At 33.9% G+C, this 15,490-nt stretch overlaps 1 protein-coding gene across 1 annotated transcript; it reads right to left on the bottom strand.

Moving 5' to 3' along the window:
• Positions 1 to 386: 386 nt before the first annotated feature.
• On the bottom strand, positions 387 to 3,661 carry LOC123534342 (protein ABHD15-like). The gene is made up of 2 exons (XM_045316552.2): positions 3,370 to 3,661; positions 387 to 2,548 (listed from the first exon to the last, which is right to left on the bottom strand). The coding sequence occupies exon 2, from the start codon at positions 2,374 to 2,376 to the stop codon at positions 1,234 to 1,236; it is 1,143 nt and encodes a 380-aa protein (XP_045172487.2). The 5' UTR covers positions 2,377 to 2,548; positions 3,370 to 3,661; the 3' UTR covers positions 387 to 1,233.
• Between the last annotated feature and the right edge of the window lie 11,829 nt (positions 3,662 to 15,490).

Genomic DNA, 15,490 nt, shown 5'->3' with positions numbered 1-15,490 from the left:
TAAACGCACTAATTAGCTAATAATGATTCCACAAGACCTGGCATCACCGTTTTGATATAAAGTTAAATACATCAAATCGGCAATACGCCGCGTGTAGAATAATTCATTCGGGCTACATGCAATTATTCCGTCGTATACTTACGTCAATCATATTTAAACACAGTTTTGCTACGTATTATTTCTTGAGACAAATAACAGAAAAATACCGAATATCAGTGATAAGCATGACAGAAATGACTTTTAACCTGTCAATGTACTGGTTGCGAAGTAAATTAGTCTAACCGAAGTCTGGCATCGAAACTAGCATGATTTCTGTCTACAAAAATGTGTTTCCCAACTTTCGGTCAATAGCCACATTAATGTTCTTATTTTGTTTTAAAGATATTTCATTGTTTGTAACCATATGAATTATTTATTTCACTTCAATAGTCCTTTACACATTTCGCTGCTGAATCCAACCCGACTGCCATAAAGGTTGATACAACATGTGAAGTGATTACATCTTGAATAGGAAATTATCTAGTTAAGTTCTTTGTTAGAAATTCAAGGTGGCCACATCCATATCGTTTGTTCACGTATTTGACGATACTGGTTGTGGAAAACTGATATCCGTAATATGGCAATATAACTTACTGGAGAGACGTTTGAAATGAGTATGCCCTAACGCACTGGTTAAAACCAACGTGATGAACTGTGATAGGTCAACGTACCCCTATACAACAACGTGACCCAAACATCTAGGAAACTGTGACAAAGGAGCCAGTTGTCAGCATTAAGTATGTATCAATGCATTTTGTCTTAGTAAAATTCCGACCAAACTATTAAACGTAACGGTAAAAAGCCTTAGCCTATAAGATGAAAGGATAAATACTTCTGTTTTATTTAGTATAAATATAGTATATTGTGTATCATATATTAGTTATATTGATAAAGTTCGTAAAAGTCAGAATACAGCTTTGGTATGAACACCCTACTGTCAGATATTTTATTAAGCTCCAGTTATAACTGGGCGTCATCCTGACTGTTGGTTTGAAGAGCGAGGTTGGAAGACAACAAACTAGATCACGGAAAGTTGGTACTTCAGCAATCGTTTTACTGTTGCACTATTATTGTAAATAGGAGCTTGTATAAATTGTCATTGTACACAATCATAGCGTTTTATCGGACTGAATAAATTAACATATTAAATGTTAGCTGCACTGGCATTCAAGTACATATACAATATAAATCAGTTCATCGCAGTTTAGAATTCGATACAAATTCTGAAACATGCTGTATGTAATTTATCGCGAGCTCTTCCACCCATGAATCACCTTGGACATTTTCATAGAACGCACAGTGTCCACCCTTTTCAACTGTAACAAGTAGTAGATTCGGATACATATCAAAGATATCAAATGGAATATTTTCCTTTACCGAAACTTGGTCATCTTGACTATTAACACAAAGAACTGGGACTGCAATATCGTCTACGTCTCTCATTGGGTCATTCCGCTGACAGAAAGATTCAAATGTATCTTCTCCACATAGTTTACAATGTAAAAGATATTCAAATTGTTTGAGTGTCCATGTTCTTAATATTACCGTTTTCATATCTAATGCTTTCCACAAAACTTTCCAGTTTCTTAATAACATCAATTTGAAATAAAATAACAGAAATATTTCATAGAATTTTGGAATATGTAGTCCGCCAACAGTATTGTCATAAGATGGGGATATATTTATCGCTGCCTTCATCACGGCAGAAGACCCAAACTCGCCAAGATAGGAGAACAAAGTGGTACAGCCGGCACCTATTCCCATTCCAACTATCCTCCCGTATGGAAATTTATGTAGGATATATTCCATTACTGTTCTAGTATCTTTTGTGTCGCCTATGCTTGTTAGACAAGACGTGGTAAGCAAACTTGAACCATGTCCACGTCTATTGAACACAACTGACCTCATTCCTTTCGAAGCACCGAGTCTGCAAATTCTACCAACACTTAGGGCATCACCAGTTAGCCGAGGAAAAATTACTATAATAAGACTGTTTCTTCTTAACTTTTCCGTTGACTCAATGAACCAGTCTAAGGCGACAACACCTTTGTCAGGCATTTGTAAATATTCCCGTTGAAAATTGTATTCCTGCAAAGGTCTGTACAAGAGTCCTGCAATTGTCTGAATGTATCCATTGCAAAGAAGGAATGTAGGTCGAAATGGTCTATTTAAGAGTCCTCTTCTGCGCATGAGATGACTGGTTAAAGAAGATTCCTTGCTATGTAACTGAGGAATAACATCTTTGCTAAGTTTCCAGTTTTTAATGTTTGTAATGATTAAACTTATCCACTTTAATATTTGCTTACAAACTGAGGCTATGAAACATTTAGTTAACATTGTTAGCAGAAGTATTCTATTCCAGTTTAAAAAGCTAAAAATCACAAGTTGAACCGATTATCAACCACAAATAGCAGGTCCGATTATAACATATGAAGCGCAGATCGATCCAATAAAAGTTCAGCTAAACAGAGAGCTCTGTTCTTACATTTCAGCGGAAACAGCTACTGCCCTGTAAAATAAACAAAAAAAAACAAACTGTCATATAGCAATTATATTAATCGAAAAACTAGCATGACTGTACACAGCCAGCAACATCTCCGTAACTTCATTTAACAGGCTTTGATATCAATGCGGACCGTGCATTGTCATGCATGCTGTGTGCATGACTGATAAAGTATTCAATAACACAGGTTAAATGCTCAATTGATTCTTTCCCGTTTGCTTGTTATTCTTTCAATGATGGATCTAATGAAAATTTGAAAACATTATATTCAATACGAGCTTAAAAAGTTATTTTAAATGAGGTTTAAATTCAAGTTTTCACAACGAATTAATAGCGGCCTTTTAAATGTCAATGAAAAGTAAAGAACACTAGTCTGAAATCTTTCAAAATGATTACGTTTGTTAAGTACCCCTTTTTACCAATTGTAAAAATAGTGAAACTCCAGGCTGCATTAAATTCGCCTAGTTATAATAAATATAGCATTAATTTAACCGTCCAAAATGTAACTGACGGAGTTAAGAATTCTGATGGTTTACATAAAATTTTATGTTAATTTCAAAAGGAAGTAAAGAAACTAGTACTCAAATTTCATCATGTATGTGAAGTCGCCGTTTCAGTATTTTATATATCATTATACCTCAAAACTTAATTGAAAGCCACCAACAAGAATGTGTTTCTTTTAAAACAGCTTATATTTGTATGTTTTATCATTTATGCAGACGACTTTTTCACAATTAGCTAGCTACCCTAAACACTCTTAGCTATGCAAATTGTTGATTTGGAACCATTTTCTTTAAAAAGCATATTTCATTTAAAACAATCGTTACCTGGTTGAATTTGATTTCAATCGAAACGTTTTCGTCTAATCGTATACATGCATAAAGTTCAACATACGTTTTTAAAGGTACATCAGATTGTAACTTTCCAGCATTGCATATTAATACAGATATTAGTGCAAAATCCTGCTTCTTAAACCAATATAAAAAAGCAAAACTTTTGCTTAAACGTTTTATCATTTAGTGTATCCACAGTAAAATGCAGAATGATGACACTGATAGTTATTGTAGAAGTTGTATTATTAGAGGTAAAAATTATCATATATAAACCGTCAGTAATACACCTCGGGTATGTAAATTACCATAATCACACACCTGGTTGGACAAATGTTTTATGTAAATTACTGTTACTTTATTGTCTTGAAAGGAAGATTATTCACTAGATCGCTATTAAAACAGGTCAGTACATAAGTTCTCATGTTCAAATTTCAACAGGTATACTTAAAACTTGATATTTTATGTAAAAGCAAGGCAAAGTACACACTAATCTTAACCGCTGTTTACTTTTAAGCTAGGTAAATGGATAATTCCATTATAATTGAAGTCTCTTAAAATTAATTGGCTTTTTATATACCGTCAAACACGTCAGAAAATGGATTGATTTAATACAATGCAAATGTTGTTAAGATTTCGGTTGCTAGCAAATCATAACCCTGATACTTAGTCGGTTATAAACATTAGCATAAACTTAAAGCAGCCTTAACGACACACAATATATCCATTTTAAATGATTTGCGATATTTAATAATGTGTTCAAATGTGTTGCCACTTAAATAACGTATGTCGACCGATTGCTGTAACAATTAATTGACTCTAAAGTCCGATTTTATTGCGTTCATCCCTTTTCTCTGTCACGTGTTCAACATCTTTTTCGGCGAATGCCGTTATAAGAACGAATTCGTGACCTTGACCGACCCATGCCACGTGACTTCAGTTTGCAAATCAAACTACTTGATAACGCATTGTAGATAATTTATCAAAATGAAAGATTTATGCAACACTCTGCCTGATTGGACGAGAGTGTCAATTTGTTTCACTCTGCTGATTGCGCTACGCTGAGTGAAATGTAGACAAAGCGTTTATCCTAAACGACGCTGTTCACAGTTTTAAAGCTAACTTTGGCTCAGTATATTTAGCAAGAATATTGATATATCTCAAAATGATTAGTAAGTTTAATAAATATGATAAAAACCAGTTCAAATACCAACATATATCAAATTAAAGAAAGAGCTGAATACGGTCTGCGTATCACATGAATAAGGGTGTGATAAGAGTCTTCTATGTAGAGAAGAGCTTTTTAAAAGATTTTCCAACTGTTACAATTGTCGTCTGTATATGAAAAGGTTTCTTGCTTTTTGACTTATTCAGATTGCATATTAAAATGAGTACTTGTTTGCTTTGATATATTTGTTATAAATTATTTAACTGATTTATTATATATGAATATTTTTCTTTAGTATGGTATGCAAATATTGAACTCAGTTGAAATCTGTTTTATTATGTATATGCTATATAATGAGTGAATCTCATTACATCGACATGAAGGTGCGATGCATACAGTTTATCTACGTGATATGACTACGGTCAAACTTTGCTTATGAAACAGAAATATTGAAATAATTACAGTTGTATGTGTCCCTTGATCTTCACTTTTTTATAGGTGTGACGTCATTGTCCAAAGATTCATGAATAGTGAATATGCATTTGTTAAAGCGGGATCAGTTGGCCTATTTAAGGGGCCGCTAAAGCTAAAAATAAAAAAGTTCTTATAATTGATTTTTTTCTCATGTGTATTCTCATCAAACTTGATTTGTAGCATCTTTATTAGGCCCACAGCCAACTTTGTTCAGTTGGGACATTTAACCCCTTTTAGGGGCTGCTAGAGCTAAAACTTGAAATGCCTTTAGACAGCGTCTCATAAACAGCTTGATGGATCTTTGTCATACTTGGTCTGGAGCATCATTGTAAGGTCCTCTTCCAAATTTATTTATATAGGAATTTGGGCCCTATTAGGGACCACTATAGCTAAAAGTAGATATGCCTTTATTCGCATTAACCACTAAAATGTAATAGATTTTTATCAAACTTGGTGACTGTGTAACAGTATCGTACGGTCTCCTGCTATTTTGTTACAAATGGGGATAGGGACCAATTTAGCTAAAAATATAAACACTTTTAATGACCTCTTCTCATGAACCGCTTGATGAATCTTCATCAAACTACTGCTGTAATTATTCGTCTAAGGATAAACGAAACAAAATTGCAACCCTACGAAACCTTTGTGAAAAATTAAAAGAGAACCATTTAAATTGTTAAAGTGCGGTGTTTAGTTTTGCAATTTGAAAAATGTTAGATGAAAGATAAATGTTAGATGAAAATTTCATAAACTTCTTTCCTTATTACAATTCGCCGACCATCATTTTTAAAGATATTTCTTGTTACAGATTTGAAAGAGAATGAAAATTTAATGAATGAATATGTGAAACAAAATATAAAAATAATATTTCAAAAGAAAGGCACAGACTTCAAAGGAATATTGACCCGGGTTCAGTCTAAAAAATTGAAAAGATTTCAAGTACAAGTTTTATCCATTGGGCTACGGACTGAATAGAAGAGCAGTTATGTGTTGGTTCTTCAGTTTTGTTAAATTATCAGATCCTTTGGGATCGTTGCACCCATTTGATTTCATTTTCCTAAAATTCCACTAAAGCCAGTGTTAGGGGCTTGAGTGGTGCTGCAGTTTTCATCATCTCTCAATAACAGACCGCCTCGATAGCCTAGTGGTAGAGCGTCCGCTTCTGGTGCGGGAGGTCGTGGATTCAATCCAGGTACCAGTAGCTTCCTTGCTTGGCGCTCAGCATTAAAATGGAAATTAGCCTCTCCTCTCAAACCCGCGTGGCGGCGGATTCCATTAGGAATGAGGTGGTGAGAGTGATAAATATAAATTGTTGAACATGCTTCACAATCGACTCTAAACTAATAACAGATTCAGTCAAACCGAGTCTGCTTTTATTTTGCCTGGTTGCCATGTATATATATTATTTTCAATGACGTACTTAACATACACAAAGAAAAACGATAGGGTGGACCCAACATTAGAATACCACCAAATGATAATAAACGAAAGAACTCTGTTGCTTTTTAAAGTCCAAATTTTTATGAAAAATTCACATACAATGCATTTTTTTCATAAGAAAATTTTACAACCGTTTATATTACATGTACATATAAGATAAATATTTTTTCCTCGTCTAATTTTCTTAATTCATATGTTTTATGAACTTAAAGGAATGTTGTCTAAATGTTGCATTTTACTGCTCGACATCTTGAATATCTATCTAGTTGCGACAAAATTTTACACTGAAAAGATATGACAACCCATAACATACATCATTCTCTCAAAATTTATGAACATAGTCGTTTTTATACACACTGTCCTCGACTGATACGAAACATAAGGTAGTTCTGCACATTTGATAAAGGGAAAATAATGGCGTAGATAACTTAGTATAAAGCCTGGACTCTGCACACGGCAATGAAAATCATTTTATGAAATTAATGGCAACCCATTTGTAAATTTATTAAATTGACAATGTTACAATGTTTTTTAAAGATAAAATCGCACATTGAAATGGTCGATATATTACAAAAAGACCAAATAATATCCTGAAATCAGCTTGAAATGTGCAAATATCTTTTATCACAGGTAAGTATCTCAAAAACAAGCAAATGGAAATATAAATTTTATTTCAGCATATTATAGACCATATGTTTTATGTCTGTAAGAAGTTTGATTATAACTAAAATGTAGAAAAACATTGTAGAAACAAAAATGTTACCAAAATTAATTTTCCCATAGACCCGTTAAACTGTGTCTCTGCGACAGGACGAAATAACGTAATGGCACAATTCAGCCACCATACCAACCATTATGTTGAGTGTTGTATGTGTGTCGTGACTTTTCCTGTTGGACTTTATCCCATTGAACCTTGTTTGTATCATCTTAATCCCGTGCCCTGTTTTGTCAGTCGTTCTATTTTGACATTCGTTGCACAGGTTTGATCTGTTTTGAACATATTAATACAATGTAAAAAGAGTTAGAGCTATGACTGATCCACAAAACGTGTTTATCAAGTTTGTTATTTCATTTACCATATATGGCAATGCCTATATATATAAAAAAAACTCTGATTTCAAAGTGGCCAAATCGGCTGCCGTGTTACTACACGGATAATTTTCGAACGGATATGTTGTGTTTTAGTCTGAATTTTCACAATGTTTCCAACAGACTCGATGTTTCATCATGCCCTTCCTTCATAATTGGCAGATTGTATTCCACTGTCATATAGCTGACTGCAGAAACTGAGTTTACATAAAGCAGATGCTACTGTGGATATATTCTCTGTCTCTCTAGCTTCAAGCATCTAAGGTTGTCAGCTTATATATCAGAAGAGCACAACTGTACAAATCATATTCACATTATTCAGAAAGAAACTATATGTGTGTCCATTGAACACTTGTACCGCCACCTTCTATCACTGTACATTTAATGACGCTTTGTGAAATATTTTTAAGATATATGCAACACAAACTTGTAAGCACTTTATATGTAGTTTTCACTAGGTCAAGGACCATAACACTGGTCATGCTGTGTGGAATTCCAAACAGAACACCAGATATACAATTTCACTTGCTATATAACAAATGTGTTATGACTCTAGGTCAAACACTTTTTTAGATACATCGGACACAGGATTTCATACTGTTAATGCATATTTTGAAGGGCCATAACTCTGGTTTTGCAGAGTAGAATCCAAACCAAAGTTCAGGAGCACAAGGTCACATACGCGATACAAATTTTATGCCCTTTATATATTTTTGAATAAATCGAGGGCGATAGCTCTGGTCTGACCGGCAGAAAGTTCAAACAAATTCCCAGATGCACAACTTCATATGCTGAATAATATTTATTTTGTGTTTCAATGTTTTTAGATACGTGCGACACAATCTATTATGCATATTTTTGACTACGTCAGGGTCATAACTGGTTTAGCTATAGTCTAGCTGAGCGAAATCTCATCTCAAGCAAAACCCCAGTTGCACAACATATAATGTTTCATAATCCTATGTCAAATACTTTTTGAGATACATGCGACACAAACTTCTAGGCCTTTTTATACAAATTATTTACTAAATCAAGGGCCATAATTCTGTCATGGTCATAGTGCTGAATGAAATTCCTATGAGGTTTGGTCACTCTTGGCCAAATACTTTTTGAAATATGTACGACACAAATTCAGACAGACAGACTGCCACGAAAACTCCGTATTATAGTTTCTACCAGGGGTTCTGTGTCTAGCGAATGTTGACTTGGTGAAAGCTTACCAGATTTAAAACAAAATCTCTTTTCTCAAATTTTCATTTAATGATTTTGATTTAGTCCGTTGCATTTTATGATATCTAAAGCAACATTTGCGTTAAAACTATCTATTATTTTTGTTCCCTAAAATCATCTAAAAGGCTACAATGTCATACACATCAATCGTAGTTTACAGGACATTGTATTTGACTAGCCAATTTACAAAATTGATGTATATACCGAACAAGATAAACATTACTTCCACTTCTCATTTCTTTTATCGTAAAATAGATACTATACATTTACAATAAACTATTATGGCAAAAGTTTATAATAACCGAGACACATTAATAAAGAACACATATCAATTTTAGGAAAATGTGCAGCGTGTGGGTGAAATTGGTATAATAAATCAAAACAATGTTACATAAGACCAGTAAGTCAATGTTGTTCGCATTTCTACAAGCCCGTACAGCTCAAGTTCAAAAATGCTGACCGTGTCATTTCTGAAATTAGTAACGGATTAGTTTAAACCGATTATTTAAGGTCAATTCTACAATTTGATCACTCTCCACATCTCAATTTCCTGATGGTATCCATCACCATGAGAGGAAGGAGGGCAGAGAAGCCAGTTTCCCGTCAAGCAAGGGAGCTATTGGTACCAATTTTGCGTCTTTGGTATGACGCGGGCATAGAATGTATCCACGCCCTCAGGCATTCGAAGCAGACACTCTAACACAACTCGGCTACCGAAGCTGTGTTGGCTTGAATTGTATTCACTCAAGTTACATTAGAAAATTACAGTATATAAAAGTTATTTTCTTATGTGACACCTGTATCAAATAAATGTATCATGTAATTTAAGCAGGAAATATATATCATCGAAACGAATTAAGTTATGCTAATGAACACTATATTTCTACCATTTCACGTATCAGATGGTGATTATGTATACCATATATTAAGGAAGTACTTGTGAAGTACATTGACATTTGAGACGTAACAAAAATGTTAAGTTTTTCGTAATATTACTTGATAATGTGGCGGTGGTAAACAAAACCTGCACTTACCTTCTTGAAAATAATAAGCTGATTAAAGCGGGCCGATAAGTTATCAGAATGATTCTTAAATGAACTGGAATGTCGATCAGCCATGTAATTTCACTAGTTGCAATACAATAGGGTTATTACAACAGTAGCTCGATCTGGGATGCTGTATTCGGCTCGGGTGGATTTTGAAAGATCGGATCTCACGAGGCGCGCAAGCGCCGAGTGTGATCCGACCTTGCAAAATCCACCCGAGCCGAATACAAAATCCCAGATCTAGGTATTGTTATAATGACACTTTTATTATATACCTCTACCATTTGTTTGTTGTTTTGATATTGAACGAAATCTTCATTGTTTATCGATATTTGAATGGAACTAAGTGAAGATTTTATGTGTGCTATTTATAGAACTGTGTCAGGTCATGCATATTGATGAAAGTAGTCCGGCAACATACAATACGGAAGGTACAATACGGAATTTAAAAGGTACAATACTGATTTTTTTTCTGCCTGTTCATATTTAATTGTGAAATACAAGTCGATTTTTTACAGAATTTATATAGGTATATAATAAAAACGTATATGTCAATATTTAAAATTTTATGTTCTTATTCATATGTGATACAATATCACTCAAAATGAATATTTTAGCATGTGTTTTCATACTTAAAAGCAGAAATATAGTACAAATTATTTTCACCAGAAACAATTAAAATCTAAGATTTGTAAGTCGATAAGTTCTTGATATATAATATTAAATGTTCAATAGTCTTTAAATTGCTCTCAGTGTTTTTTCTCTGACGTTTTGCTTTACTTCGACGTAATTTCTTGTAAACTAGTGAATTATCATTGACAACATAAGCCAGCGAATTCAAACATCTTTGTATTGCAAACAAAACAACTGATATGTTAAAATTTGTTATCATGTACCAGACTGAAATTTAATCATTTCTTTGACGTGTTTATGAATCAGGTGATAATTTTATCCCATTTAATAATTTTGTGATATTCCTTTTTCCCAAACCACCATTAAATATTTTCAGTAAATTTATGCGACATGTTTCAAAACCGAAGCATCAACATCTCCTTCGTGTTTGCATTCGAATGTTATATTAAAACATAAATTGTCAATGCACGTACGCCAGTGTTTTATTGAAACATCATAATCTTCATCTGATATGCGTTTATCTTTTTATTATTTTATATTCAATAAACGATAACGTTATCCATGTAGTCTGTTACATTAGGGACACTTATTTGCATAGTCATACTCATAAAGTGTTTAACCTTTGGCCTGCTTAATTTTCTAAAATAGACTGGTCCATCATTCAATTTGGACAGTACCATTTATCATTCGAAGGGGTGTTCACTGAAAATTTACAGACTGAATACCATGGTCTGCACTGGTCACAAAAGCAGAAGCAATTGCTGCCAGTAGACTAAAACTATAATGTTCCAATTGCTAAAGCATAGTCTATAGTTGACCCTCTGCTGTGCTAATATCCCTACATTTATTGATTATTACGTTATCATAGATAAGCTGCTTTTTTTAAGGTAGATCTGTAAATTAGACTGGTGGCGAAAGTGACTTATATAACAGCGTATCTAGCCCTTTAAGCAACTCTTAATTTCATTAACCTAATTACGGCGTACGCAAAGAAATACGTTTCCTTTATATAGGCGGACCTTCGTCTAGAGAGGTCTGAAATAATGTATCTTCGGAAAGGGTTTTGCCAAAGTTAACACCTCATTTTGTATTTCGCTGTAATTCGAAATAATATTCCGTTAGTACGCCTTTTGTCCAAACTAATTCTCCAGAGAACTTTCTTAATTTCTTAAGCAATATTATTTAATTTGCAAAGAGATATTATCCTATGCCATACTGGATAAATCATTATATGACGTTACGTACATGTAATATGATGTATAACGCCTAAATTTGATTTATTACATGTAAGATCAACATACCTTTCTATCGTGTCTTCTCGGAATGAAATAAATATCCTCCACTAACTACATATTTCTGTCAATGTATGATTTCGTCTTTTCAGAAAGAACTTTCCTATCACCGTCTGTATGCGTAATTTATGTTTTGTGGAACATTTTATATGTTTGCCTTCCTTTTATGTTCGAGAATCTATAGTTATCTACTATATTTAATTTTCTAGTTATAGCAGTCACACATTGTATCTCTGACATTAATCAGAAAATGAAATGAGACAATCCTCTTTTATATTTTCAAATTCGAGTGTGTTTGTCAAGCGAAACTATTTACTATTTTCTTCGCAGTTTCTGATAAATTTTAACATCATCTGTGTCTGGCATTTACTTTTGCGAACCTACAAAGCATTTTTTCGTTTTAAAATGTACGCAGTATTATACAACAGATAAACAAAAAAGGAAAAGTCCAACGATAACATGCTAGATGCAAAGGTGTTCTTGAGGTTCTGTCTTATTTTTCTGTTTTATATATCATGGCTATTGTAACCAGAATTTCCTATTGTTGTTGAATCTTCTATACATTGTCCTGTAAATTTGGAACACAATTTGGAGTAAAAGTAAAAGTTTCCTGCATCATTTACCAGCTTAAACTAACGATTTTTCCACTGAGCGTCCACTGTCGTTCACAATTGTTATATTTTTTATAAATGTTATTATTTGGACTGGTGCCATAAAAGCTCCGATCAATATACTGATTTACATCACACTGACTAAAAAGAAAATATTCGAATGACTAAATAACCTTTAAAAATTCAGTGCCGTTTCCTTCTCACGTTTGAAAAGGAAACGCTGATAGGAGTCCATTGTTTTATTTGACTTGAAGATGCGAAACAGATGTCCTTTGATTTGAATATCAAATCCATCATCACTATTGATTGCATGCTGCTCACTCAACCTTTACGGGTCATAGTTACATTATATTGTTAATAAAATACTCAATGCTACAAAGAGACACCGTGTTATTAAGCTGGAAATTAATAAATAAGATACTTACACCGCACACACATTATAAAGCAGTTGCATTAATATAAATATTTTATACCTTGCACTTCTTAAAAAATATATGTACATTCTATGTATTTAACAGAATTGCTTACAGAATATATTCCTAGTAGACAAGGTTTGAGATCGTCTGAAAATTCTGAATGTCGTTATGTTGTTCCATACAACAAGTGCAAAACATTCAATGATAGAAGTTTCTGTACTACTGGTCCAAAACTTTGGAATGAACTGCCGTTAGAACTACGCAAAAGTAAATCACTTGTCATGACACATTCCAAAAAAAAAATCTTAAGACTGTATTTCAGAGATTTCGCGGCGTGGTTTTAATGTTTGTTTAATTAAACGCACTTGTTGGTAAGGCTCTATGGTAGGGTAGTGTGTAGTATTTCTTTCTTAAATATTATATGATGGCACCATTAACCGGGGGGGGGGGGGGGTTTGAACCTCTATATGCAGCTCATCTGGGCGTACCATGTGATGCTTTAAGCACTGGTATTCGCAATAGGGGTAAAATGACCTCAAGGGGAGGGGTGCGATCATGATTGTTTGTTACAATAAGGCTGTTATTATTATTATTGTCATTATTAATATTGTTATAATAATAATTATCATTATTATGTACAAAGCCATTGAATATATCATTGTATAAAAAAATGCGTTTAATCAAATTATTCAGTTTCAGTTTCTATTAAGTTAAGTGTCAATTAGCATTTCTCGTCTGACTAGATATATTTCGTATTTTATTTAATCGCAACTTTTACTTTCTTTATGAAATTGGATTGGTGTTGTAATCTGGAAAAAATGCGTCGTATTTTCGGAGTATCTCTAATCTACTAGAGAGTACGCACCAGCTACAGGGAATGCAATTAAGGTATATATCCCAAATATCATGAACTCAAAAACACAATACGCTCTTGTACTTTATAAAACGGCAAAATATTTTGATATAGCAAAAGATCGTCTTACGGGCTTGATAAGACTTAATAACAGCCATTGTTAAGATGAGGTATGACGACTTAAAATGTAGTCCTTTTCTTGTTGCTGTTATCACGGAGACTATTCATTGATTGTGAATCTGTAACAGAACTCCGCCTGGCGACGGGCGCTGCTTACAGTATTGTTTCGCTTTTAGCTGCCAGACGAAAACAGCGCCTGAAAATAAAAACTCAATATAATAGCATCATATATCCCAATTTGTAAGCATACAAAATAATTGAGCCGTGCCATGGGAAAACCAACATAGTGGCTTTGCGACCAGCATGGATCCGGACCAGCCTGCGCATCCGCGCAGTCTGGTCAGGATCCATGCTGTTCGCTAACAGTTTCTCCAATTCCAATAGGCTTTAAAAGCGAACAGCATGGAGCCTGACCAGACTGCGCGGATGCGCAGGCTGGTCTGGATCCATGCTGGTCGCACACCCACTATGTTGGTTTTCCCATGGCATGGCTGGCTCATATTATTTAGACTTGAGATTTTGCCTCCGTGTAAACAAAAACCAAATAACTACATTTTTTCTCAGGAATATGGTTAAAACATCTTTAATTATTATGTGATTCGGCTTATTTACAGGCTAGAATTTTATAACTATCACAAAAACAGTCGGTTTTATGCAATAAGCAAATGTACTTAGAACAATAGTAGATTCTAGGTACCCATCAAATTATCTTGGAGTACATTGGAACTCGTATCCAAGTAATGCGTTCATCTGTAAAGATATCATAATCTTTTTAAAATCCATAAACTCAAATGTAGAATTCCAATTTTACCACATTCAGTGAGGTTATAGAGAAATTAAGGTACCAAATGTAGGCTTTTGTAATAAACACTTAATAAAATGATCAATTTATCAAGCTGTCTTTCGAATCCTTGACGGTTTAAAACATGATTCTGTCTCAGTTTCGGGAGAGTAAAATGTCGGTATCGCGTGCAACGCATGAGGATTAAATCCATTTCAATTACAAAATATCACCACATTGCGGTGTTCACAAACTGAGTAATTTGTCTTTGCTTCAACGCCAATTGTATTAGTCGGCTGTTGAACAAATACAATACACTGAAATGCTTTGAAAACTTGCAGTTCTTAAAGTTCTCCCGAAATTAATTGGGAGTATTCTAAATAAAAGGTTTTATAACAAGATGATTAGAGACCAGTTACTTGCAATTTCTTAATAATTCTTGTGTGAAAATCAAAATCATACTTTTCGGTCTGTGCTGAATTATATGCAGTGTTATAGATAAAACAGATGGGAACTCTTCTCTAACAACTACACTTTTCAGTTAACATTCCAGTAAATCCAACCTTTGATTTTCAAAAGGCATAGATTAACACCTGGAATTCAAAGTTGATATGCATGAATTTAGGCTGCATATATCTTGAGACAATTTAATAGGCTAGATCTTCAAACAATTTTGGATGAAAACCTTTACATTGCAACTGTGTCTTCAGAATTATGTGGTGTGCGTTGTCACACCCTATATGGCTCTCTTCGGATATAGCTCCCTGGGAAGGTATATTCGGAGCAGCTACTTGCTATAGAGGAGCTGTATACGAACGCAGGCATGTGTCAATCCGGATATGACTCCAAATATATTGATTAATATTCTATTGCAGTAATTCTGAGAGTAATAAAAACACGTGTATGATTTTATACTCCTTGGATAAGTATGGCAGCCATACATATTTGCTCTTCTCCATCCATGC

This window comes from Mercenaria mercenaria, chromosome 12, assembly GCF_021730395.1.
Source record: "Mercenaria mercenaria strain notata chromosome 12, MADL_Memer_1, whole genome shotgun sequence".
NCBI lineage: Eukaryota > Metazoa > Mollusca > Bivalvia > Venerida > Veneridae > Mercenaria > Mercenaria mercenaria.
The sequence above is the reverse complement of the archived record's forward strand: the minus strand, read 5'-3'. Positions and strand labels throughout refer to the sequence as shown.

Excerpts from the sequence above, each read along its gene's own strand:
- LOC123534342 (XM_045316552.2), bottom strand. The coding sequence starts at position 2,376 with ATGTTAACTAAATGTTTCATAGCCTCAGTTTGTAAGCAAATATTAAAG.